The sequence below is a fragment of the Nicotiana sylvestris genome, chromosome 3 (genome assembly GCF_000393655.2).
Source record: "Nicotiana sylvestris chromosome 3, ASM39365v2, whole genome shotgun sequence".
Taxonomy (NCBI): domain Eukaryota; kingdom Viridiplantae; phylum Streptophyta; class Magnoliopsida; order Solanales; family Solanaceae; genus Nicotiana; species Nicotiana sylvestris.
In genome coordinates this window covers 202,903,731-202,930,600 of record NC_091059.1, presented here as the reverse complement: position 1 = coordinate 202,930,600, position 26,870 = coordinate 202,903,731, and the positions used below count along the sequence as shown (strand labels likewise).

The 26,870-nt window shown below is 33.5% G+C and overlaps 3 protein-coding genes across 5 annotated transcripts; 2 read left to right on the top strand and 1 right to left on the bottom strand.

Annotated features, from left to right (window-relative positions):
• The first annotated feature begins 963 nt into the window (after nt 1–963).
• Nucleotides 964–3,362, top strand: LOC104231155 (GRIP domain-containing protein RUD3-like). 2 transcript variants are annotated; one of them, XM_009784109.2, is made up of 6 exons: nt 964–1,334; nt 1,524–1,686; nt 2,027–2,120; nt 2,269–2,468; nt 2,761–2,873; nt 2,955–3,362. In XM_009784109.2, the coding sequence occupies exons 1-6, from the start codon at nt 1,275–1,277 to the stop codon at nt 2,994–2,996; spliced, it is 672 nt and encodes a 223-aa protein (XP_009782411.1). In that variant the 5' UTR covers nt 964–1,274; the 3' UTR covers nt 2,997–3,362. The 2 variants fall into 2 exon arrangements, with proteins under 2 accessions (XP_009782411.1, XP_070024757.1); XM_070168656.1 differs by having other exon boundaries at nt 2,952–3,362.
• Nucleotides 3,363–7,313: 3,951 nt separating this feature from the next.
• Nucleotides 7,314–19,607, top strand: LOC104231167 (histone deacetylase 15). 2 transcript variants are annotated; one of them, XM_070171383.1, is made up of 18 exons: nt 7,314–7,479; nt 8,183–8,487; nt 8,578–8,754; nt 8,868–8,982; nt 10,023–10,096; nt 10,299–10,374; nt 10,577–10,641; nt 11,205–11,260; nt 11,401–11,524; nt 11,806–11,931; nt 12,063–12,113; nt 12,566–12,634; nt 12,798–12,906; nt 15,516–15,595; nt 15,698–15,780; nt 15,876–15,921; nt 18,087–18,258; nt 19,203–19,607. In XM_070171383.1, exons 2-18 carry the CDS (start codon nt 8,206–8,208, stop codon nt 19,334–19,336), a joined length of 1,839 nt encoding a protein of 612 aa, XP_070027484.1. In that variant the 5' UTR covers nt 7,314–7,479; nt 8,183–8,205; the 3' UTR covers nt 19,337–19,607. The 2 variants fall into 2 exon arrangements, with proteins under 2 accessions (XP_070027484.1, XP_070027485.1); XM_070171384.1 differs by having other exon boundaries at nt 7,378–7,464.
• A 1,351-nt stretch (nt 19,608–20,958) lies between these two features.
• On the bottom strand, nt 20,959–22,731 carry LOC104231123 (transcription factor MYBS1-like). The gene is made up of 2 exons (XM_009784067.2): nt 22,189–22,731; nt 20,959–21,570 (listed from the first exon to the last, which is right to left on the bottom strand). The coding sequence occupies exons 1-2, from the start codon at nt 22,596–22,598 to the stop codon at nt 21,105–21,107; spliced, it is 876 nt and encodes a 291-aa protein (XP_009782369.1). The 5' UTR covers nt 22,599–22,731; the 3' UTR covers nt 20,959–21,104.
• Between the last annotated feature and the right edge of the window lie 4,139 nt (nt 22,732–26,870).

The window sequence follows — 26,870 nt, the reverse complement described above, 5'->3', positions numbered from 1 at the left end:
ATAAAATTTGTATAATACCCTTGATTAATCAGCCAATTGTGATTTATGTTCAAAGGTCCAAGGCTGTTTTTTGTTCAGAGGGCTATTTTAAATGCAAAAATCAGGACTAGCGGGTGGAAGTAATTATCGTTAAAATGGCATGGTCTAGCCAATTTTCGGACTGGTCATTCAAAAATAGTCAGCGTTTGTCAAGTCATTGAAAAATAGCTACTATTTTGCTGCAACAGAGATCGGTCCAGCATAATATACTGGAGTTCGGTGCACCTGTGTATGAACTTCCAGCATAAATCAGTATACTTTGCTAGCTCCAGTATAATATACTGGAGACTGGAGCACCGGTGCTCCAAATTCCAGTATATTATGCTGGAGTATTTTTCCGGATTTGGAATAGTGTTTCGTTCAGATTTATCTTTACATGAAAAGTGGCTAAATTTCGATTACTTTTGAAACTATGACTATTTTTAAATGACCGCTTGTAAATCTGGCTATTTTTGAATTTCTCCCGTAATTATCCTCTAAAAAGATTGCAACTCTTACTCAATTTTACATGTCTCAATCAACACGCAGATATAGTTATCAATTTATAATACCAAAAGCTAACACAAAAGCTTTATCCTCATAATCCTACACCTTGTTTAATTATTATATGTCATTTAGTTTTACTTGACCAAATACCTTAAAAATGATCTAAAAGATAATATTACATTAATCATGAAGAAAATATTAAATGAAGCACATATACTCGTGGAAAATATTTTCATAGAAAACGTTTTCTTTTATACCAAATGCAATAGCATACATATATGCGCGCCTCAAATTATGTTTTATTGCTGATTTCGTAGCAGCTTACAAAGAGAAAATCGGTTAATTTAATATTGCCTTCTACCATTGTCCTAGACAAGAGGGGTTGCTCTGATGACAAGCTACCTCCATTTCCAATCGAGAGGTTGTGAATTTATACTGGGTTGTTGTTGTTGTTGTTTCTACCATTGTCCAAAGTCCAAACAATAAATATTGAAGTAGAAGTATAATTATTTTTTGAATCATTGACACATTACATTCCTTGAATCATGACACAATAGGGGGGAACGAAGTGCATTTGACATTTAGTGAAGGGGCAAAGTGTCCTAACGAAATATTAGAGGGAGTCAAATTTTGAATCTCGAAAAATCGTGAACCCCGTAGCTTACAGCTTCCTCTGTGTGATCTCGTAAAAGCGCGGCAAATTAAGAGAGCATCCACATAACACAAAGGAAGGAGCGAGAACTGAAGCAATGGAGGATTCAGGTACAATTCTGTGTCAGATCTCTTCGCTCAAGGATATGCTTGATCAGGTGCTTCCACGCAGTTTTATCTCATTCACTGTGTGTGTGTGTATATATATATATATATATATATACAATTTTGTATTTATCTGTGTGTTTATGTGTGTGATTATATATTTGTGTATGTCTATGTGTGTTTGTGTGTGATAGGTGAATCACATGGTTTAAATTAGCTTATTTTGTTGGAATTTCATTCAGGTGAACGAAGAAATTGAGGCGAACATTCAGGCAACGAGAGAGATTGAATCGCAAATAGTGAAGTGTACGGAAGTTAAAAGCGCTTTGGCTGCTCGAGAATCGGAGCTGATGAGAACTGCATATGCACTGCAATTTGAAATCGATGGATTGATGAGAGTTCATGGTATTTATGTTAAGAGTATAGAGGCTTTGCGTAGCATTTTAATCTGTTTCTTCTTTTTTTGGTAATTCATTTTTTGTGTTCAGCTGTCAAATTACTTGTTTTCTGATTCTTTTTATTTATTTATTTATGCTAATATTACGATCCTCTGATTTACTGCCCCAAATATGAGCCTAAAACTAAATGTAGAACTTCCAATAGTATCGGTTGTTTTGGGTTAAAGCAATACAAGAAACATATACATAAAACTTTTTCTAGGCTGTTTAAGTGGTGGTGAACTGGTGATTGACTTTTATTCTCATTACTTTTCTGTTTTCCTCTGAATTTTTGTCTTTGTTTTTAGCTGATTCAGAGACCTCTCTCAAACATTTGGACGAAAAGATTTGTTGTCTAAGAACAAGGCGCGATGAGATACTTATGAGTATGAATAACAGAAGGTGCTATTCTTAAACTATGTGACACATTATGGGTGGAAATACAAACGACAAGAGTTTATATATCTTTAATAAGGGGCAGCCTCTTTCTGTTGATAAATTCCATATCTCAAGATAACTGTTAGTGAATCTTTAGCATTGACTTTTGCAGGGATGCATTCATGGCGTCGTGCCTGGCTTTTCAAAATGAAGTTTCTGTAAAAGATAATGATGAAGTATGCACTTTGCTAGCAGAGAAAAAGCTGTTACAAAATGAAGTTCGTAGTTTAAACAAGAAAACCAAAGCATTGGAAAGTTCAACAACAGCTTTTGTGGAAGAGGTTCTTGAAGATCTTCAGCAAGCGAAGTCTGGTAACTTTCTCTTCCTGTTAGTTATGTTTCTATATATCTTGGTATCATTTCTGCTTTATTTTTGTTGTATCCTTCATTAGTGATATAATAATGTCAATAGCTCTTATAGCCTTTTCTTTCTTTTTCGTCTGGGCTGCTGTTTTACGTGTGAACAGCTTGAAATATCATTGCTCTATTTATCAACAACTCTGCAAGAACTTTAAATTGTGTATGGTTGGTAAAAGATGCAACAATTGGTGTTTCATTTCAAACCCTTTGGTTGTTCTAAATTGGAATTTGATGTGAATCACAGCTTTAGACGTTGAAATAAGAAGTGGCAATATTGAGAATGAGAAATTGCTCAAAGATATTGATGAAATAAAGAGAACTTTGTCTTCACTTATGTTGGCCAGAACGCAGGAAATGGTAATCCTCTGCTTTTCTTTCAAGCTTTCCGTTTAGTGCCATCTCTGACTCTTTTGTAATTTTGTCCCACATCCTTAGCAGGTGTCCGGAGCTGGTAATGTTTTTTCATCCGCTGACCAGTGATAGCTGTTCTAGTCACTTGTATGCTGAAGTTAGCCATATATGAATCTGTCAACATACAACAACAATAACAAACCCAGTGTAATCCCACAAAGTAAGGTCTGGGGTAGAGTGTACGCAGACCTTATCCCTACCTTGTGAAGGTAGAGAGGCTGTTTCTAATAGACCCCAGCTCAAGAATCTGTCAACAGATCACTTCCAGTTATTCTAAAAGCTTTCAGCTCCAAACTTTCATAGTTAAATGTGACATAAATAATGCGTTTGACTCGTTACTACTAAATTTTCTACAGTAACACTTTAGTTCTTGTTAAGAGTGTTCAAAGTAAAGCAGGTGAACATTGATTCTCATTGTAGTGTTCTTTAGCACGTATATATATAGGCAATTGTAAACTTTTCTCAGGTGACCATATCGTTAACAACGTTTATCAGCATTCTGCAACACAAGGGTAGTGTGCACTGATCTACTTATTTGTACTGTTCCGCCCCTTTTTCCCCACTCCCTCATCCCATATTCTCAAGATGGTGTCGAGTGCGAGTACAAATTGGAAAGAGGAACACTTGGCTCAGATTGAATCAGAAGTCATGCTTTTGACACCAGGTGAGCTTTACAATCTCAACAGCTGAAGTGCGTTACATTTTTAAATACGAGCCTCCGCCCAAGTGGGGCATTAGAGATTTATCAGGATTGTGGCACTTTGCAATGGGCTTTTTGTTAGCCAGATAAATGAGACTAGTGTTGGATCCGTGGTTATCCTGTATTTGTAAATAATAATTCTGGAAAAATAAAACGTTATCTTATAAACGTAAATTTAAATGATACAGAAATTAATTCGAGCCCACTGAATTCACGGTGTTTCCTTAAGGAATTTAATCCCCTCCTAGTACCCAAGGTTATAGATTATTTCCTCCCAGGATAGAACGAATTACACACTGGTGTAGCGATACTTCAAACCCCAGTGTTTCAGCGAACACAAAGTTCGGCAGCAAATCACACTTATGGATGCTTTGTCTGTAGTTAAAAACAATGCAGAATAAGGAGGACAACTAAGAAGTCGAATGGAAATTCGGAGAGGAAGGAATGCAAAGTATAGCCAATGTTGAATTCTTACCGAAGAGAATATCAGATTGCAATTCGTTTTTCCAGTGTATACGCAGTGTATACAGAGTATATATCCAGTATATATAGAGTGTATATCCAGTGTATACAGAGTGTATATTAAGTGTATACAGAGTGTTTCGAGTGTTTTTTCCGATGTTTTATTCTTTCTCTCCAACTTATGCTCTATTTATAGCAGTTATTTGAGAGAAATCCCCCCCCCCCATGGTGCAACAAGTACTATGCTATCATGGAGGAAGCACTTACATGGTGGAATGTACACCTGCTTGGTGGGAGGAGCACTTGCACCATTGTGGGAGGTGCACTAGGCTGCTTATTGCTTAGTGTTGCAACACAATACACGAATTGAAAAACATCCGTTACAAACACGGATTATATCACGTTAATATTCACTATTAACAAATAAATTTGGTCCAAAAAATTAATTAATCGATCGATCATTTGACCAAATCCGAATCTAAATCCAAATCCAAATCTCATTTCTCATTCACTCTAATTTTAAAACTATTTCTATCTTAAACAAAAACTCAACAACTAGTTCTATATATATACTTCAAGAAACTAGTTTTTGGACACGTGCTTCGCGCACGTGTATACCCAACAGCAATCATTATTTAACTTATAGCAAATAATAAAAAATTATTACATAAACTGCATACATTATTCTAAAGTGGTTGAATTTTAAAACATATTTTATAGCACAAAAAAAGTTAATTATTGTATATCATTTAATCTTTAATTTCTTAACTTTCTTTCTTGAGTGATGTACGTAATTGGAAGTAATTTTAATTGTCCATAATTTGTTTGTAAACACTATATGAAGAAAAGGAAAGGAAGATTCAACTCTCCGTGCTATGGAAGCTTTTGAAACTTCTTGCTTGAGATTTTCATAAATATTTTAAAAATAATTTCAATTATTTATAATTTCTTTCAGGACCAATCATCTATCGATTGGTAGAAAAACACCAACGCTCTAATTTTGTGATATTCACGGTCATAATAAAACTTATAAAAATTAAAGATCAAAACTTTAATAGAAATGACAAGAGACAAAATTTAAAAATGACTAAACAAAAACAATTGAACCTGCTAAAATATCATTTGATATGCCCTCGAAATACATGAATAACATCTTTTCTGGAGAAACTCACCTTCCATATATCTCATGAACTCCTCTAGCTCACATGTGGTCTTCATCATCCGCGAAGTTTGAAGGTACTGAGAGTTGAAACTATTCTGATTCTAGCATCCATCATATCTACATACTTGTCCAACTCTCAATTTCATCTACTTCATACCATTTTTTATCAATGGAAAGGAAACGTGAAAGAAACTAAAATAAAAATGTAAGATCAAATCAAATCTGCTACCCCAAAAGCGTTCTTGAGGGAAATGAAAATTATTTTGTTGCCTTTATTTAGTTCTCTCTTGGTTGGTGTTCTTTGGGCTTCCCTTGCATATATTATTAAAATAATAGAATTAACCTATATTAATTTACTTAGGTGTAACTCCTCATATTCTATAGATTTATTTAGTAACGAATAGATTGGTTAAATTAATTTGGTTAGTGCATTGGTTAATGAGGGAATAAGTTACAAGAGTTATAGAGAAAATAAAATGTGAAATGTTTAATATGTAAATAATAATTAATGGTGAAAAATCCTGTTGTAACCGAAAAAATAAATAAGCGCTATCGCTTATGTAATAAAGGATTTAAAGGAGGAGAAAAAACTGAATAAAGAAGCAAATAATATATAAAGAAATTGTGAAAATATTAGTAAAAACTGTACAATGACGGCTAAAAGGTGTAAGGCAACACCCCTTATTATTGATTATTTCATTAGGACTGTTTATTTTTTTTACCGGGGCATTAAGTAAAAAAATTTATTTAATGGAAGGTAATTTTAATTTTAGATTGAGGATAATTTGGTCATTCAATTTTTGGATATTATAGTAAATTAACTTCACCTAAAAGTCTTAATGCTTATAATATAGCATGGTGAGTGGTTGCGGAGATGAGAGTATATATATTATCTATTTGTAATTTAAGTATAAACTGTGCTTAAATAAACTTTATAAAATGACAACACGAGAAAAGCACCTAAATTATAATAGATGAGACGCGCAATCAAGAAATAATCCATTTCTGAAGAAATACATCACAAAATGATTCATAAGATTTAGCTTTTTTCTTTTCTGGTTAATGGAAGTTTGAATGTTGGAAAGAGATACTTTGACTTTTTTTAACCCTTTTTCCAATAGCATATTATATCCTAGTACTAGTATTAAGTAGTATCACACCCGTAGAGATTCTATGATATATGATACCAAATTTATTTGCCTCCAAAAACATATAAGACAAACATGGAAGGGAACTGCAAAATGTAATATATGAGCAATAGTCTTCTGCATCTTGCTACCATATATGATTAATTGATCTGCCAGTTCGTTTTGCTCCCTATAGTCATGTTCAATCAGTGGATCTTCGAGCTATTTCAGTAGGGACATGCACTCATGAATAGCATTAGACTCATCACCAATAATGACGTCAATTCACAATCAAATTCACCTCGAGACCATAAAATAGTGCTAATAGTTATGCCTGACTGTTGCAATATAATTAAAAGACAGCCCGGTAAACATAAGACATTCCGTGTTCACGCAAGGCCTGGAAAAGAGCAGTTATGAATTATGTGTTTGGATAAAAGTGCTAAAATTAATAATAAGCAGTTGAAGAATTGGGTATACGAAGAGTTTTGTTTAAAAAGAATTATTTTAGGGATAGAATAGTAAATATTTTGGTCAAACCTAAAGTGCTTATAAGCTGAAATTTGATAAGTTGGGGGAGACCAACTTATAACTTTTGACTTATTTTTAACTTATACGCACTTTTAATTTTACCAAACATATAAATAAGCCAAAAAGTACTTATAAGCCAATTTAACCAGCTTATAAGCTTAGCCAAACACCCTCTATGTGTATTTAACTTTAGTATTGAGGATGCCACTTTAGTTCTAAAGTAATCCAAGATTAAGTGTCCTTGAGTCTGTTAGTATCGAAAATTCGAATATTCAATGGCCTTCATTAAAATTAAAATGATTGTGATTTATGGTTAATCAAATGTTCCCAAAAAAAAAGACAATACATTCTTGCCAAAGAGGCTATAAACTTCCTAGTTGTTTGAGCCAAACAATGGGCTGATAACCAAATTATGTCCTTTTTTTGAAACAAAACAAAAAGAAGAACCCTAGAAAATAAGACTCCTATTTATTGCGGAAAGGGGTCCATCGAACCGTTCATCCACCGGCTAATCTTCCGCCCACAGACAGACTAGCACTTCCACCATTGTCAGAGGTAGGAGAAAATCAGGTAGGAGAAAATCTTGCTTTTGTGCTTCAGAAATATTTCCACTTCTACGTTCTAACTATTCCGAATCTTTTTGTTTATTGGGAGTAAAGTTTCAACTATCCTAAATTATACCGACGTCTTTGGTCTAATTACGACAAATACTTTCCGCCGTTGCTGTTGTCGATACAGTTATAAGGAACAATTGGTTTATTTTCCCCTACTGCAACTACATTGCACTTATTTTGGACGTGAGAGGTGCTCCGTCGACCCATTCTACTAGATTAGTAAAAGCTAAAAAATTAGAATGTTCTATGGAGCTGCATTTTGTTTATGCTCTATTTTCAACAGGCTTAACCTTATTGATCAATAAAGAACCAAGATTTAAGCGACAATTGAAACAGTATGTCAGTTTCTACAGTTTTACACTAAATCCATATTTACCATCGTAGCTTTGGATATCGCTTATCAAGAAAAATTGTAGCTTTGAATATCTCAATTCTCAGATATTTGTATGAATCTGAACTTGCCACAATTTCAATACTTATCTCTACACAGATCTAGCCGTTGGAATTAAACAAATTTGTTAAACACTTTGTAGTGTCACGTTAGTGTTATAACAGTAAAGTGTAATGGTGCAGACCGCTTTGGCATTTGCAGTTTGTAAATTTAAAAGTGCTTGTCTAAATTTCATTTGATACTAATTAGTATTTGATGTTTGTCACAGATGATTGTGATTGCTGTGGAGAAATGATCTTGGTGGAGAATTGTGTTATTAATTCCGAAGACAACGAGGTCTCAGAGACACTTAAAATGGGCAATTTAACTGGTGGAAAGACTGAAACCAATCTTCTAAATCATTCAGAAGTTGTTATACGTCAAAACTTAAACGGAAGATTGAACGGGGTTGGGTCCACATCTGTTTGTGATTATACTTGTCGTAATGATGGACACTCGGGGGAAGTGTCACAACATTGTACGAGAGATTCAGATGGCATCTCCGATTTGAACCCTGCGCCAGCTGCAATAACTGTGAGGGAGCTGCTATAATTCATTTTGAATTTTTCAGTGATATTGAAGGTGTGTGTCTAATAATTCCTTATTGTAACTTTGCAACTGCAGAAAAGTGTGAAGCGTGAAAATGACATGACCTTGGAGGATATGTACAATGCTCGGTACAATCTTGACGAGGACGACGATGACAGTGACTGGGAACCATCAGAAAAGCAAGTAGAAGTTCCGAGGTGGTTCTGTGTCAATTGTACAATGGTCAATGTCGAGGATGTTTCCAATTGTGAAGTGAGTTGTGTATCTTTTTGGCTATTCTTTTTGTGCTCTTGTTCAGCATGTCCAGTCTCCTACTGGAGACATTCTATAGGCTGTGGTTTATTTCTTGAATACTGTCTATACAGATATGCGGAGAACACAGAGAATCTGGAATCCTCACGCGTGGATTTTTTGCTTCTCCATATCTGCCTGTAGAGGATGTCAACCAAGATGAGTTGCCTGTAACTGAAAAATCTAAAGGTTGGTAGTAATTCTTATTAGTAAGACGTTTTATTTGGGCTTTTGATTGATAAAAAAATGACTTTCTCGTGTGATGAACTGTTACATGATTAGTTGAAGTTATCCCGTCATACAATATGCCCGTAGGAAAGGAGTTTGCACGCTTTCCTAGAATAGTCTTGGACAAGGAATCTAGTTGTGGATGACAGTCGACCTATCATGTTAGCTGTGAAATTTATTTACTGGTGGAAGGAATAATGTTTTGGAAGTTGAGGTCCAGTGTGTACCTGCTATTTATGGGTGAGCCTTCGCCTTTTGTGTCCTCTCCTGCCAATGCGGTAACCCTGTTTCTTGGTTCCATTTGCTTTACCATGTATTCAGATAGACCCCAGCACAGCAAGAAAAGGTCAACTATCTAGAAATTAGAATGGAAGTCCAAATTTAAGGGCGAGCTTATAGGTTTATAACCTCATACTCAGGAGTCATTGTTCAAAATGCTTCTAGAACCAATGTGATTCATTAAAAAGAATAACATTGCTGGTTCACCCAAGTATAACTAATTTTAGTGTTTTTCATTTTTTGATGACCCAAAGCAGATTTGTATCTAACATATGAAAAAGTATATAGTCATGTGGAAGCAAAAGCTGAGCTCAGGGGTGAACTTAGAATATGTGAAGGTAAGGGGTAAAATATTCAGCACAACTGGAGCTCTTTAGAAAATGGAAGTTCTCAATCAAATATTTGGGATTCAGGTGGTTGAGAGACCTGAAGACGTGATTGAGATGTTGTTTTGTTTTGGAGAATTTTGATCTCACAATGTTCAGTGGATGAACTGTCGTAGGTTATTTTATTGATTGCAAAGTGAAGTCCCTTGGAATTTGAGCAGACGTACCACTTCTAATAGCCTCTAACTTGTAAAACTCATTATTATCCTTTTCCACTGGTGCATGTATCTATTACTAGTTTTTATGTTTATCTGTGTATTGCACGATATTGTTTATGCTCTCTCTTTTCTTTTGTTTTAGCATAGCTAGTATATTGATTCTTCTTCACTGCTGTAGATCCGTGCAAGCAGAGTTCTTTATCATCCTCCACTGCTGTAGGGTTCGATGAAAGGATGTTGCTTCACACAGAAGTATGGTACTTCTCAATTTTTTATCTTCTGGGTTAATCTTTTATTTAATATTTTCTTAAGCCTTTTCTAGTCCCATAAATGAGAAAGAGAAAAGAAGAATTCAGTTGTTGTGTTTTGCATTTTGTTTAGGATATTAGTTAGTGAATACCAGTTTCCTGTTTTGATAAAGGTATTATTTCTGGGTTCTCTTTTGATTGAAAAGGTTGTAATGAAATCTCATCCACATCCTGAAAGACCAGACCGCCTCCAAGCCATTGCAGCTAGCCTCGCTACAGCAGGTTTTCTCCTATTCTTGTTATCCACATGCCATAGGGAACATTACAGTGTTATAACCTAGTATTGTCATATGGGCATCCAAACTTTCCCCTATTCTATGTGAAGTTGTAGAATACTTAAGTGGTTTAATGCTGTTTAAAGTCTATGACGTCAGTTCTCTGAAAAATGATTGTCTAGTCATTTGTGGTTTCTTGAAATGTTAAGGTATATTTCCGGGGAAGTGCTATCCCATTGCTGCAAGAGAAATCACAAGGGAAGAACTCCAGATGGTGAGATGCTTTAAAGTACTTGTTGTTTAGTGGGTGAAGGATTCTGCTATGTGTTGTATTCAGCATTATTTGATATTGTCTGTACTAGTGTGCATTCTGAGACCCATAAGTATTGCAGTCAGTGAAGATGCTAGACTTCACTCGTACTTTTCTCAAGTTTTTTACATGCCTGCTATTTTGAGGTGAATAGCTTAACTAGTTTCAATCTAAAAAGTTGGCTAAGCGTCATATCTACCTTTAAGTGAAGGGGGAAGCAAAAACAAATATCTTGTAAAGATGGTTTTATTGCTACTTATCCAATTACAGAAGCAAGCTGATAGGTTTTTGCTTTCTCTAAAATCACAGTCATGGTAAATTATGATTTATTTGATCTTTAGGGACTGCTAAAAACCAAGTTTTATACAAATAAAATATAGAAAATGGAAGGCTTCTTATTAAGCGATGACACCCAACAATTTTTAGTATTATGATTTTATGTATCGAGAGACGGTGGAGGTGATGTTCTTTACTTCTAGAAATAGAATTAGATTTTCATATTCTAATTTTATATTTGGATCTTTTAGGTCCACTCCACAGAGAATATTGAAGCCGTTGATATTACCAGGCGTATGCTTGCCAGGTTTGAGAATATTGATCATTTACTTTTCATTTTTATTGGTGGTTGTTTTTGTTTTATGGTAATCACTGTACTGGGACTGTTCTCATGATATAGAAAAACTTATAATATTTATGTTGATCAAGAGCTTTTTAAAATGGCAGTTATTTTACACCTGATACATATGCAAATGAACATTCAGCATGTGCTGCCAGGCTTGCAGCAGGTTTATGTGCTGACCTTGCTTCAGCAATTTACTCTGGGCGTGTCAAAAATGGTTTTGCTCTGGTAATAATTTGCATTTGATTTAGCGTTCTCCACTTCCAACCAAGAGGTTGTGAGTTCGAGTCACCCCAAGAGCAAGGTGGGGAGTTCTTGGAGGGAAGGATGCCGAGGGTCTATTTGGAAACAGCCTCTCTACCCCAGGGTAGGGGTAAGGTCTGCGTACACACTACCCTCCCCAGACCCCACTAGTGGGATTATACTGGGTTGTTGTTGTTGTTGTATTTAGCGTTCTCCATATAAGAAGAAAAACCACCCTCATATATTCTTTGTAAAAAATGAATCAGGTTCGTCCTCCCGGCCACCATGCTGGTGTGAAACAGGCCATGGGCTTCTGTCTCCACAACAATGCAGCAATTGCTGCATCAGCAGCTGAGGCCGCTGGTGCAAAGAAGGTGTTAATAGTTGATTGGGTAATTACTAATGCTATATCTTTATCCTTGATTGCATTTGCTTTCAGTTAACATGGGATATTTTACTCGTGTAATACACAAGAAATGCAAAAGTTGTAACCTATTCGGTAATTTATTCTCATTTCTCGCAGGATGTTCATCATGGGAATGGTACACAAGAAATATTTGAGAGAAGCAAATCTGTAAGCAATGAATTGCTAAACTGAGTTTGTGTTATGATCAATCTTTTGCAAAACACTGAAAAGGGCCTTCATGTTGCCACTAGGGATCCTCTTCTTTTCTATCCCTTTGATACTGTCTTTGTCCCAGTTTATGTACACATATCTTGATTAGCAGAATATGTTAAGAAATTAGTATGACATTACATTTTTATTGAATGCAGTTATTGAAATATTGGAAATCTTGTAAAGTTAATTTATAAGCAAAACATCTACACCACGAATTATAAACAGAATATTAATTTACTGGGAAAATTTTATTTCCAAAAATTTTTAGACGTCTTAAAATGAGAATGTTTATCACATGATTTGGGACACGGGGAGTGTATTATAAATAATTTCCCAACATTGCAAATCTGTTATTTGGTAGGGAGAATTTCTTTATGACTGAATGTTGTGGTACTCTTACTGAGCAGGTTTTGTATATATCTTTGCACAGACATGAGGGTGGAAGATTCTACCCTGGTACAGGAGCTGCTGATGAGGTACTCGTTTCTCGTCAAAATAACCCTTAATTTTGGGTTAATTCATTTTAAGCTCTTTCTAGAGAAGGCGTCCATAAATCATAATTTTCACGTGTGTTTTGTTTTGAAATCACGTTCATTAGAGATGCATTTGGATGTCATAGTTTATATTCCTATTTTGCAGGTTGGTTCCATGGGTGCAGAAGGATACTGTGTGAATATTCCTTGGAGCCGTGGGGGAGTGGGTGACAAGGATTACATTTTTGCATTTGAGCAAGTTGTGCTTCCTATAGGTATTCTTTATTTATCTATGAAGAAATTATGTAAAATCAAACCTTACTAAAAAGAAACTATGAAATAAACTAGTAGAAAAAGAAAGTGAGGATACTTGGAAAAGGTGATTTAGTGAAGTACCAGGCTGAGGCTAGATAATATCCCTTGTTGACATAAGCCAAAGTCAAGCCTCCATGATTGCCAAGTAAATGTGGGCATGTTATGCTCCTTTCTTGATAGTTTATGACTTGTGCAGGATGTCTTTAGTTTACCTATTCTTATAATAAAAAATTGGAGCTTATTGATAAATGGTAAATGGAACCCCTCCCACATGTTTTTACACTTGGATACTGATTAACATGTACCTTGGCAAGCATGTACCTACGTACTTTATGCTTCGAGGAGTCATCATGAATTTTTACTAGGTTTATTTTGAGTGTCAACATGCAACCTTCCTCCTTTATTTAGGTTTGTGACCGGCAATATGAGCAAGCTCACACAGGTAGGAGGATGGATAAACTAGATGTTGTGACGAAAGTCACATGAAAAAGGGCACCACTATGTATTTTTTCAGCTAATATGGAGAGCGAAATTGAAGAACTTTTGAAGATGTGGAAAGACTAATTCATGTCATTCAAAACTCGCTTTTATTTCGTTGTTACTTTGTGTAGAGAGGAAATACCATGCTGTGTTGATGGTTAGATTTTTGGTGGCTTATTTTGAACGCCATCTTATGTACTTTTATCAAATTCTCGACCTTTTGCATGTTGATCAAATTAGTTTGCTTTATATGCATTATGCATATTTTAGTGGTTGATTATTTGTAGCTCACTTGATTTCTTGTTCTTATGAACATACTAGTCTTAATCTATGCGCATTGCGCGTGTACCCAATCTCAATGAGTAATTTTTTTTTAAAAATCACATAAATATTATTTAAAAGTTATTTTTGGGTGTTATAAAATAAAAGCCATATAGCTAACTCAATAAAAGAGGGAAGCTCTGTCTCATAGAAGTCCTCATCCATCGTTCAATATATTCACCTTAACTTTGTTCCAATTTTGTAATTTTATCATCTAATTTTCACAAGTTATCATATTTCCCTTTTTAGTTTCAGCAAGACACATAATCCTTGCAGATTTAAGAGTTGTTTTTGAAATATTTTTATCAAGTTTATTCGGGAAGACAAAAGTAGGCTTAACTATACTTCTATTACGGTTCTTTAGCAATTTTTCAAATAACACTAATTAAAGAATTGACTCATATGTCTTCTCAATTTATTTCCCTCAAAGGTTTCATTGTTACCCTTTTAGTGAGGTTTTAGTTACTAAATAAGAAAGGAAAATAATTAGACGACTCAGTTTGAATTCATTTTGTCTTTTATTGTTTCATTCTTGTTTCTTCGTGTTTGTATTTTAATCAAGTTAACTCTTAATACTGAACTATAACTAATTTTGCTCTATTTTTATTTGTTTCATCATCAACGGTCATTTATGCAACAAATTTATGGTCCACACGATTTGGGTTAACTTGAAAAATAATTTTACTTTTTAGAATTTGAAATACTTAATTATTTATTCTTAATATTAAATTAAATAATTTATTTTTTGTTTATTCAAATTCTTAATATTTAGCTCATATCAAATATTAAATAATTTAACTGTTGTATCTTATTTTCAAAGTGGTAAAGGAATTGTATTTTTGTACTTTGTGTTTGCTGAAGTGTTAGTGTTATTGACTTTCTTCAAGCATTTTTCTTTCTCTGTCTTTCTCTTTTATATTATTAAAAATATTTCTTTGTTGTTTGTTCTAAGTGTTGAGTGTAATTTTTTAACATATAGCTTTGTATATGTGTATATATTTTATTACTCTAAATTAAAATTATACCCAAGGATAAAAGAACACATGATATTTAATTTTGTAAACTATTATTAACTATTTCTCCTATATATTTTTCTTATTTATGGAATCATTTGTATCATCCTATATTTAATAGAAGTAAATTAAAGATGATGTTCTTATAAGATTAAAATAACTATTTCTCCTATTTTTCTAATTTATGGAATCATTTGTATCATCATATATTTTAGTCTTAGTAAATTAAAGATGATAAGGATACTTTATTAAGAAGAATTAACCCAAATAGCCGTGCATCCAACTACTTAAACTAAAAATAGCCGGTGGAGGTATAATATATGCATAATATATGTACTATATGTGTGTAATTTTATATAATCAATGTGTAATCTATGTATATGGCTAGAAAAAGTAAACAATGAATATGATCGTCTATTTGTGTAAAGATCCCCTTTATTAAAGGTAAAAGCTTAATGATTATAAAGTCCTAAATATTAGGAGTTTTTGTCTAGTTCAAATAAGGAAAAGTTTAATAGTTAAATTTTTTGTTAATTTCAAAGTCCTAAATATTAGGAAAATAATTACTAAATTATAATTTTGCCCGATGTCAAACAAGTTTTTGAAGTGTTAAAAAGACGAACAACATTTCACTAAAGGGCTTCGTGCTTTTAATAAAATATAGATAGATATTGATATAGAATTATCTCTTTAGAAAAAAAGAAAAACAAGAAAGAAAACGAACTCATCAACTTCTCTATTTCCACCTTTTGCAGCTTTGGACTTCAATCCAGACTTTACTATCATTTCAGCAGGATTTGATGCTGCTAGGGGTGATCCCCTTGGTTGCTGTGATGTAAGAATTTTTCTTCGTATCGACTTGTTTAATGTTGTACTCATTTCTCCTCTTGTATGTTGCATGTGCTACGTTGTATTACCTTTTGGATCATCTTTGCAGGTAACTCCTGCTGGTTATGCATCAATGACTCAAATGTTGAGTGCATTGTCAGGTGGAAAATTGCTTGTTATTCTTGAGGGCGGGTTTGTGTCTTGTCTTTGCTCCTTTATCTTGTTGTTTAGTCCAAGAGAACTGGAGATTTATATGTTTACTTGTTTTGAATGGCAATGTTTTGCAGCTACAATCTTCGTTCAATTTCATCATCAGCTACATCGGTGATCAAGGTAAACTTTACTCTAATTTAGGCAGAGGTAGCGAATGGTGGAGCGGGAAGAACTGACGAACAGGGCATAAGAACTTACTGTTGGAACAAAAGAAAGAACTTACAGTGTCTCCCATTAAAACTTATAGTTTGAAAAAGGAAAAAGAACTTGCAGTGTCAGGAGGGTGTGTTTTTATCAGTATGGACAAATACATTTTTTTATACAAGGTAAATGGAATAAATAAAAAAAGGGAGAAACTGCCATATACAAGAGGTATACCAAAAGGTAGAGAATCTGTATCAAAACATGATTCTCTACAAAAGAGGATATCAGACTGGAGGGGAAAAAAACCAAGACATTATTCTTTCCCCTCTAGTCTTACTTCACTTCTATCATGACTATCACTACTAAGGCCTCATTTTGTTTTTTTCAAGATTAAGACGTCTGAATCTGAATACACATCTGAATAGTAAGATGTGTATTAAGATTTGAATACTAAATAATTAAGACTGTTTGTTTTTTAACATCTGAATGTATAAAATTTATTTTTATTTGAAAATTAGTAAACATAAAACTCAAATGAAATACTAATTAATCTAATATTCTATCAATAAAATATACTCCTTCCGTTTCAATTTATGTGAACCCATTTGACTGGGCACGGAGTTTAAGAAAAGAGAGAAGACTTTTGAACTTGTGGTGTAAAATGAGGCACATATATTTTGTGTGGCTATAAATCATTGCATAAAGGTAAATTGTTTCCAAATAAGGAAAGGGGTCATTCTTTTTGGCACGGACCAAAAGGAAATAGGTTCACATAAATTGAAACAGAGGGAGTATATTTTTTGTAAAATTATGATAGTTGTTGGTAGTGATGGCTAACGGTAGTGCTTGTGAATACCGATTAGAGACGGTGGTTGGTGGTAGTTTTGGTTGGTGGTGGTAGTTCAGGGTAGTAATTAATGGTGATTGATAGTGGTGGCGATTATTATTGAGGATGGTGGTGGTGGTGGTTTATAATGATGGGCAATGCCAGCTATGTTTGTCAATGGTGAAGGGTTGTGGTAGTTGAGGTGGATGAGTTTTGGTTGTGGTTGAGAATGATGGCGGTGGGAGTGATGGGGATGGTGGGGGGTGGTAGTCGATGATGGTGACGGCTATGATTGAGGATGATGGTGGTGGTTAAGTATGGTGGTGGTGGGTGGCATGGTGGTAGTTGATAATGAATATGGATGATAGCATCTTAATGAAATTAAGTCTCTATTATAGATATTAATCATACAGACCTATTCAAATCTATTAAGTGGTTGTGAAGTAAAAAAAAAAAAAACAGACTTAATGATTAAGATCTGAATAATTAAGATTCAAAAATAAATGCACTTAATTCCTGAGATCCAAATGATTAAGATTCAGACCTCCATTAAGTGCAAACAAATGGGGCCTAAGTCCAGTGTGATGAATGTTTCAACTGCTTCTGGTTGTGCGTGCATAGTGCAAACTGCAATGATTTCAGGCTTCTTGGTCAGAACCAGATGGCTTGATATTGTATTGGTCATCTTTTCGAGTAATGGCATGCTTTGACCTATTATTTTTTAAACACATTGCTTTGTACATCAAGCATATTTTGAAATCCTGGCTGAGTAATGTAGAATGAATTGTTGAGTAATGGCATGCTTTGGCCTATTATTTTTTTTTAAACACATTGCTTTGTGCATCAAGCATATTATGAAATCCTGGCTGAGCTATGTAGAATGAATTGTACATTCTTATGTGTTTTTCTACAAGTGGATTATACACCCTGCATCTTTTTCAGTTCACTTAACGAGCAGATAAACCAGAGAAGTCATTAATGCAACTAGAACAATCAACTCTTTGGATAATTGAAAGGTTTCATGACTAGGATTTACATCTCTTATCGAAGCGAGGTTTTCTGGCAGTATGTTTGGAGAAGTCTAGATTACAAATTGTGGATATATCACAGTTTGTTCCTGATTTTTTTTTTTTTTGTGGTAATGCTACTTTTAACTAGATTATTCTAGGTCCTGAACATGCATTGATGCTGCAATTCTTAATAGTGATGGCGGTGACTTAAAACTGCTAGAACATTTTGTTTGAAGATTTATCCTTAAAACTGCTGGTGTGTGCAGAAGTTGATTTCTTTTTTGATGTTATCCTTTCTTATCTAGGTCTTGCTTGGTGAAGGTCCTGTGATTGACCTAGACAATGCTGTACCTTCCAAATCTGGATTGCGAAGTGTTATGGATGTTTTAAAGATTCAGATGCACTATTGGCCTACATTGGAGACAAACTTCACCAAATTACAGTCAAAATGGGGACACTACGTTTTTCAGGACACAAGTAAGTTACTTGAATTTTCGCTGGGCTCCATACCTGAGGTCCGTGTTTTCTTTTTTGTCTCTAGTTTGGATAATAAGCTTTTGTTTTCTCTTTTAGAGCCTGTTTGGCCATGGAATTTTTTCACTTCTTTTTGAAATTTTTTTTTTTCTTCAAAAATCAGTGTTTGGCCATAAAATTTCCAATTTTCACTTGAAAATAAATTTTGGAATTTTTTGAAAATTTTAAAAACTCCAAAAAGTTGTTTTTCAAAATTTCACTCAGATTACTCACAAAAATTCATAAAAAACCCAAAGTTATATCCATATTCAAACACAACTTTAATTTTCAAATACCATTTTCACTTGAAATTTTTTTTCCACTTTTTTCGAAATTTTACAATTCTTATGTCCATACGCCCACTTAATCTATAGAGTTTCTCCAATTGGTCCTGTGATTTTTGCGTCAACTGTCACTACTTTATAAATGTGCAACAATTCAATATTTTAAGTTAAAATTCGAGAAATATACAACAATTCTGTGACCTACCTGAAATGCAATATTCTATTGCAGAAATGAAGCTGGCCTCTTACATACTGATTGGTGCAGCTTCTATTTTCTTCACTAAAATGTGGTAAAAAGTCCTCAAATGTGAAGCTGAACGATCACCTAATATCCAAAATAGTTTTAGCTCTGAGGATGATAAAGGATCAAAATAAACCCCAATTGAAATCCTTTGGCTGGTAGTAAATAATGTGGAGGCCTTGTGCATCTCAGTTGATAATTCCCAACACTTTTTCTGTATAAAGTGCATTGGTCGTTGAGTGTTGAATCGGTCATTTCTTTGAATGATAAGTTTCAGGACAGTTAGCTTTCTGTATAGTCTTTTAGACTCTAAATTCTGCAATGGTGTTGATGAGGATTGGGTTTCTATGTGTTTAACTATATCCTTGTTGTCCCTGATGCAGGAAAACAGGGTAAGCGGAGACGCAGGACTGGTGTACCAGTATGGTGGCGATGGGGACGAAAGAGGTGGTTGTATCAGATACTATCCAAGCAGCTGCGTGCAAAATCCTGTTGTAACTATTCTTGTGGATGTTGACTATCTTTGTAATCTTCATACATTAGGTCTAACACTATGCTGCTGTTTTTATACTTGAGTGAAACTAGAGTCGCCTAATGTTCTTTTTTGGTCATTATGCGTCGACCTCTCCATCGTTCCGTGGACAGACTTGGAATAGTAGTTTCAATTTGTAGTGGTCTAATTCTAATACTGCCTAATTTTCTAATTTACCAGCATGTGTATGAACGACTATGGTTCCAAATAACTTGCGGTAATCAACAAATGAACTGAAAAATGGTTACTTCCCTTATTTTTGTACTGTGTCCATTCATATAATTGGCAGGATTTTTCATACTCCCTCCTTTCCAATTTATGTGAACCTATTTGACTGGGCACGGAACTTAAGAAAAAATAAAGACTTTTGGAATTTGTGGCCCTAAACAAATCAAAAAGGGGCCTGGAATATTTGTGTGGTTATAAAAGCTTCTCATTAAGGGTAGAATTGTAAGTTTAAGCTAAATTGTTACCAAATTTAGAAAGGTGTCATTCTTTTTGAAACAGACTAAAAAGGAAATAGGTTCACACAAATTGGAACAGAGGGAGTAATTTTTTTTAGTGAAATAGCTTGTCGTCAACAATTACATTGGCATTACGTAGGGGTCAATAATGGGAGTCTTTGCCATTGCCCTTGGGCCAGGGGCGAAGCTACTTTGGTTGAAGGGTGGTCAACTGACCACTCTTCGCCGAAAAATTATACGACATTTAAGGTAAAAAAATTAGTTATTATTGATTAAAAACAGACTTTGAACACCCTTGCTTAACCCACGGGCAAAGGGTGTTCAAATTTTTGAACACTCAGTGCTATGCAGAAAAGCAGAAGTCCAATTATATGATGCAAGAGAGCGCTGGCGGTTATAAATATCTAAAGTACTACCTCCCCGACCTCCCTCCTGCTTTTGGGGGGGGGGGGGGCAGGAAGAGGAACTCTCGTAGCCTCGTAGGTTAAACATCGCTGTTCCTCAACGGTTAATAGGTTTAAGTCATAAGGTAATGACATAATGAAAAAGTCATCTTAAAATCTCATTGATTATAGTTTGCGCATTATTTAAGTAATTTATTATGGAACTTCATTTTTGTTTTAAAAAATGTTGCACTTTAATTTTATATTTTAATTTACACTTGAAAATTATTTTATAAATGTTGATACTGCTTTTTTTCTTCTTCATGGTTCTGTTTTCACCATTGTACTTCTTTTTAAAAGTGCTATAATTATGGGGTCTATTGGAATACGTCTTTCCATCCGTGAAATTACACTGATTTGTTGGAAATTATTTTATAAAAGATCTAGGGAAAGGGGAAAAAAAGATTCTAGATTTTCAAGAGAAAGTTCCTCTCTTCTTTTTCTCCACATAACCCTCATTTGTTGTTTTCCCGGACCCCCACCATCCTCTGTACCACTGAAAGCTATTGCATTTCCTTTTCCTTATTGGTGGATTTGGATTCTGGACACTTTTGGCTGCTAATGTACTCGAATTGCAAAAAAGATGCCAAAAATAACCCCTTGTACGTTGTGCAAAAGAATTGTTGATTAACCCCTCAAAACCATATAGAAACTAAACTCTAGTATTTACAAATTTCTCAATCGCATTAAAAACGAACAATTGGAACAACTAAAAGATACTTAAAACAAGGCACGAGCCTTCAAAAATTCAGTTTCAGCAGCAGCTAAAAACATTTATGTTATGACTCTATAGTCTATAGAATTAGAAAAAAAAATAAAAAAAATTCCAATAATATGCACAATTTACTAGTGCATAGGTGGCGGGTGCGGCGGCGGTAGGGGGTATGCAACTGGAAGAACATAAGGAGGATGGTGTCCATGAGGAAGCATAACCGGAGTTCCGACGGCCGACGCCATGTGAGTCGGTGGAGCAGCAACGGGATGTCCCATCGGAGCACCGTACATGCCGAAACCATGCATATTGGGCTGATTTCTATGCTTGATATTGGGCCCAAGTGCTGCTGGATTTGATGGATTTGGATTGGGCTGTTGGCCCGTAATAGGAGCCTGATGAGTTGAAATATCTCCACCGTTAATACTTGTAATATCATGAATACTTGACCTTCTTCTATCTCTATTCATTGAATTTAATCGAATAAAGTACTTTTGGGCATGACTAGCCACTTGTGTTGGTGTTCTTGATATCACAAAATTCCTTGAAATACTCCTCCAATCTCCTTTCCCAAATTTATCTAAACCTAGCAAAAATAACCTGTAAACCAAATAAAGGGATAAAATCAGACATAGGATTAAGAAATGAGGAATTAACCCAAATAACCATCCAACTAATCTCTTAAATTAAAAAAAAACTGCTGGCAGATGTATAATATATATATAATTATGTATAATTTATCAATACCGGGTAACAAAAATAAACATTAAATTTGGCCAGCTATTTGTATAACAATCCCATTAGAAATTATCTAAACTAGTGCAACAATAACAATAATTATACTTCAATTCGAAACAAATTAGGGTTGCCTGAACGAATCATTCCCGACAACATTACTCTGGTTAAACTCATCTCATATCAAATAGTATGCACATAAAAATAAATTGTATAACTAAAAAATCTCTGAAAGAATTAACCACTCCTAAAAAGCATAGGATATATAGTAAAAATTCTAAACTCTAAATTAGTGCAATTGAATTTCTTTTTTACTGCGGTACCTATAGTAAAAGTTGTAACATCTAAATTTGTGCAATAATAATAACTAAATCTCAATGTCAAACAAGTTGTTGCTATTTGAATTCTCCTATTTTTTATTTAATCTTCAATTCAACACTAAATTAGTGCAATTGAGAAAGAAAAAAAGATTTGATTCTGTACCTATGTTCTTCTTCAGTCCAAGGAATACCCTTTCGTCTTTCTTGTTCAGCCTTAGAATTTCCTTTACCAGAATGGCCAATCGGGTCATGTGTTGGACCCGAAAATCCATTTACATAACCACAATTGGAGCGTCTGTCAGATGACCCAGAATGACCTAAATTGGTTTCCTTAATTGAAGAGGAAGAAGATTCTTCTCCTATATAATTGGGAAGTGGAACGTGCCCAGATTCAATGGCTGCAACATCATCAACAAGGAGCTGATAATGTCGTTTGATTTCATCAATGGTTTTAGTGGGGACCACTGCAGCAAATTTCTCCCATTGTTGTTCAGAATCCTCAACCCAGTGCATTGCAATGGCATTTTCAAAAGCTTTTTCTTCTTCTTTGCTCCACAATTCTGAAACTGACATATTTCCTTTTTATTTTCTGCTTTTTAATATTACAACTTTTCCCAATTAGGAAGAAGGAAAATATGAGTGCAGGATAAGAATGGGAGGTATCAATTGTATTAATGGAGAAGGAGGACCACTTGTGAAATTGAAGGGGATGGGTCGATTTGTCACGTTCGTCACAAAATAAATAAAAAAATAATATTCGAGAATAACTTTGGTTGTGTATTTTTATTCCGTTTTGGAGTCAATATATAGATATAAACTTAAGCTTAAAATTAGGAAAATAAAAATTAAGAAGGAAATAAACTGAGGGAATAGAATTAAGGATTCTAAGTAATGTAAATATTGTCATATATTTATATATATAAAAGGGAAACTAAATATAAAATCCTATATACAAGATTTTATATAAAAGGAAAGCAAATTTGAAGAAGGAAATAAAGTAAAAGATTCTATGGAGGAAATCAATTAAGGGTACCAATAAGTAAATGAAATATCCTATATACAAAAAAGGAAAATAGATAAGAGGAAATTAATTAAAATTTAGTATACAAAAGAAATAATTCAAGATCTAGTATACAAGGAAATTAATTTCCACCTATATATTAAGCTCATGTCGACCAAAAGTAAGAAGAATAATTAAAAAAGAGTTTCCTTTCCAACTCTTTCCTCTCCCTGTCCCTACAACACCCCGGGGTAGGGGGGGAGGGAAAAGATAGAAAATAAAGAAAGTTACCAACTTTTCCCATGCAATAAAATCTTTCCTGTGCAGTAAAAAAATCAGCCAAATGCATAAAGTATTGCCTCGACGCACTATGCATAGATCTGATGAAAGTCATATCTAAAATGTATAATATAAACAATCTATCTTAATACAAATATAGTAGTTATTTTTACGGTTTAAATCCATTCTTAGATAGTAAGTGAAAAATATAAAAAGATTCTTCACGAGAAAAAAAAAAAGAAAGCAGAAAGCTATGATTAAGAGGGTGGAATAAAAAGATTAAAACATGAAATAAAAGTCCTCTTGCTTTTTGTGACTTGACTTAATCTAATATAGCTATTTTAACACTTAGCAATGATTGAGTTTGAGAGGGTGAATGGCGTTAAATGCAATGAGAGGCTCCTATAAAAGTCCTGTCTGACACTACCAAATTTGGGCCACGCACCGTTGGCAATCGTGTATAAATGACTAGTATTTGCGGTAAAAATTTACTTGCAACAATTTTTATATTAAATTTATAAACAAATACATAATATATATTTGCACGTAAGCTTTATAATTAAATTATGAAATTAATATATATATTTTTATCTTATTAAATTACTTAAATATAGTTATTTGATATTGATTTGGTATAAATATCTGATGCAAATAAGCTTTTACCTATTTCTCCGTAGCTAGTTTCTTGAAATATAAGGGTTTTCTTTTTCGTGATTTCCTTAGATAAAGTCTCTAGTTAATACCTTTTTTTTTTGTGTGTGTGTAAATTAAAGGGTGGTAATCTTGAGAATATTATTTGTACTAGAACTGACAATGTTGAAAACATTAATTGTAAGTAGTAATGAAGATCTTCTAATTTTGTACCAAAAATGAATGTCTGTTAAAATCAACTGGCTTTTGGTCCAATAGGTCCTATTCTTTCTTTCCCAAAAATTGATGACTATTTATAATTACTTCCTAAGTTCATTTTTACTTGATACTGACACGTTTTGACTTTTCATGTCCCTTAAAAAATAATAAATAAAGTGCATAATTTACCATGATATTCATATTAATTGATGCATATTTTGTTGCATTTGAGAAAATGATTTGAAATGAGTAATAATAGTGTGGGTATAATAGGAAGAAAAAAATTGTCTTATCTTAATATGCGTAAAGTAACAAGTAAAAATGAAAATCTATTTTTAGTATACATGCCAAGTAAAAGTGGACGAAGGGAGTATTACTTTTATACTAAAAACAATTCGACATAATACTTTGTTTTTGTCCTAATTGATCATATTTCGACATTAGAGTATATATATATATCCAAATAATTAAACAGTTTTATCTATAGATCAGCTTCCTTTCGACGAGTTGTAGTATCAGAATCCCTTTAAGTGGAAAATCCAAGAGGAGAAGGGTAAAAAGGGAGAAGAATGGCTATACATGGAAATATGGAATTGAAAGACATAAATTGAGGAAGTGGGCATTTGAGTAATGATTTTTTTTCACAATTTGGCACTTTTTGTCTTCAATCATATTATTCATGTACTACGTGGCCTTCTCTCCTTCTCTACTTCATGCCAAAGTATGCCCATTTTGTCAATGAGATGTTACATAAAATAATCAAAAACGTCAAAAGAAAAAAAGATTAGGAAAAGTTTGAATAAATTATAGTATGACATCGATAAGTAACAACACAGGAAAGGGGGCGAGGAGTTGCGCCAACTAATTTATGTATGTATAGATATTAGATATTATAAAATAATATGCAGTTATTCAGTTTCATTTTCACAGAAGGAAATTACTTAGAATAAAGATTTTCAATATGCGAACCAGGGTGTACACACCGAACCGGAAAATCGCATCAAACCGAAAAGTCAAACCAAATCGATTAAAAAATCCGACTAGGTTTGGTTTGATTTGGTTTGGTATTGAGTAAAAAAATTCGAATCAAAGCGAAATATAAATATATAATTTTTATATATACTTTCAAGACTTTATATAGAATTTTCTTTACAAAAATTCTAGAAATATTTGGGATTCTCTTGTAGGATGTAATATTTAATAGAATATGAAGTACTCCATTTTTATTAACCTTAAATAATGAGTTATATGATCACTTTCTTATTAACTGTTATTGAAATGCGTCAATCTCTTTATTCTTCCATGTTCATATGTCAAGATTTATTAAATTCTTATATCTTTTTCGAATTTGAAGTGATATTTTGATAATCTAAATTAAATAAAACATATCATTATTAGGCATCATATTGATTTTTATGTTTAATTATTAAATACGTTTAACCGTGAAAGTATATGTCGATGAAAAATTATTGTTAGGCGACTAAAAAAGTAACTATCATGTGTTATTAACAAAATTCTCCCATAAATTTTTTTTAATAGATCATATGTTTGTCAATTTTTTCAATTTTTACTAAACATATATTTACTTATAAAAAATTTAACAAAGTAAAATTGAAATAATATTCATGTAATAAAAAAATCCGAAAACCCCGAAAAATCCGACAAAACAGAATCAATCTGAACCGATATAGTTGGTTTGGTTTGGTTTTAATAAAAACTGAACCAACCCGGTCCATGTACACCCCTATTGCGAACGATTGAATACAACTTTAAGACAATACTATCTCAAAAATAGTTGTCACACCCGAACATCAAACTATGTCTCATTTTGCTAGAATTTCTTTTAAATGTGTTCTTTCATCATTTCCATGTAACTTCGAAATATCTAATGTTATTTGCAACAAAAGGAAATAGTTGTGAAAGTTGATCCATTGATTATCAATATCAATAATCACAAAGTAATACAAATTGGGACAAAGAAAGTAGTCGAAGTATGTAACCAAAAAATTCTAAATGTGCCAAAACAAACTATATACATCAAATTTAGGAATTAGAAACTAATATAGAGCATGTTATATTCATTTAAAGGATAGAAAGGAAAAGAAAAGAAAAGGTGGAGAGGGGGGGGGGGTAAATTAAGGGTCCGTTTGGTCATAAAAAAGAGATTCTTTTTTTTTTTTTGAAATTTTTTGCACTTTTTTTCAAAATCAGGGTGTTGCCATTAAATTTTCAATTTTCACTTGAAGATAAATTTCAAAAAAATTCGAAAAACTCCAAAAAACTATTTTTCAAAATTTTCACTTCAGATCACTCACAAAAATTCAAAAACAGCCCAAAATTATTTTTATGCCAAACACAACTCTAATTTTTAAATACAATTTTCATTAGAATTTTTTTTCTTCATTTTTTCCTGAAATTTACAATTCTTATGTCCAAATGTCCACTAAGAAAAAAAAGATGTTATGTATATAAATCCGACGTCAGTCATCGATCATACACATAATAATGTTACCTAAGATGGCAAAAGTCTATTTTTGCGTCTCTTCAATACCTATCAAAACCAAGTACTACGTCCAAATCCGAGTCTCTTTGCCTCTATTTCAAATATTCTCAAAGGGCAAAGGTTCATAAATCTTTGTGGCACTAAAAAACTTTAATTTTTATTGAAAGAACAAGTCTCTGTCAAGCCATAATTTCACTTTCTTTGATAACTAATC

What these genes read in the sequence shown, in the direction of transcription:
- LOC104231167 (XM_070171383.1), top strand. Translation starts at nt 8,206, where the DNA reads ATGATCTTGGTGGAGAATTGTGTTATTAATTCCGAAGACAACGAGGTC. An exon ending in CTGCGCCAGCTGCAATAACT is followed by an intron (nt 8,488 to 8,577) that starts GTGAGGGAGCTG and finishes TTGCAACTGCAG; the next exon opens with AAAAGTGTGAAGCGTGAAAA. An exon ending in AGCTAGCCTCGCTACAGCAG is followed by an intron (nt 10,375 to 10,576) that starts GTTTTCTCCTAT and finishes TGAAATGTTAAG; the next exon opens with GTATATTTCCGGGGAAGTGC.
- LOC104231123 (XM_009784067.2), bottom strand. Translation starts at nt 22,598, where the DNA reads ATGTCAGTTTCAGAATTGTGGAGCAAAGAAGAAGAAAAAGCTTTTGAA. An exon ending in TGGACTGAAGAAGAACATAG is followed by an intron (nt 21,571 to 22,188) that starts GTACAGAATCAA and finishes TTTGGTTTACAG; the next exon opens with GTTATTTTTGCTAGGTTTAG.
- LOC104231155 (XM_070168656.1), top strand. Translation starts at nt 1,275, where the DNA reads ATGGAGGATTCAGGTACAATTCTGTGTCAGATCTCTTCGCTCAAGGAT. An exon ending in TGGATTGATGAGAGTTCATG is followed by an intron (nt 1,687 to 2,026) that starts GTATTTATGTTA and finishes CTTTGTTTTTAG; the next exon opens with CTGATTCAGAGACCTCTCTC. An exon ending in ATGAGTATGAATAACAGAAG is followed by an intron (nt 2,121 to 2,268) that starts GTGCTATTCTTA and finishes TGACTTTTGCAG; the next exon opens with GGATGCATTCATGGCGTCGT.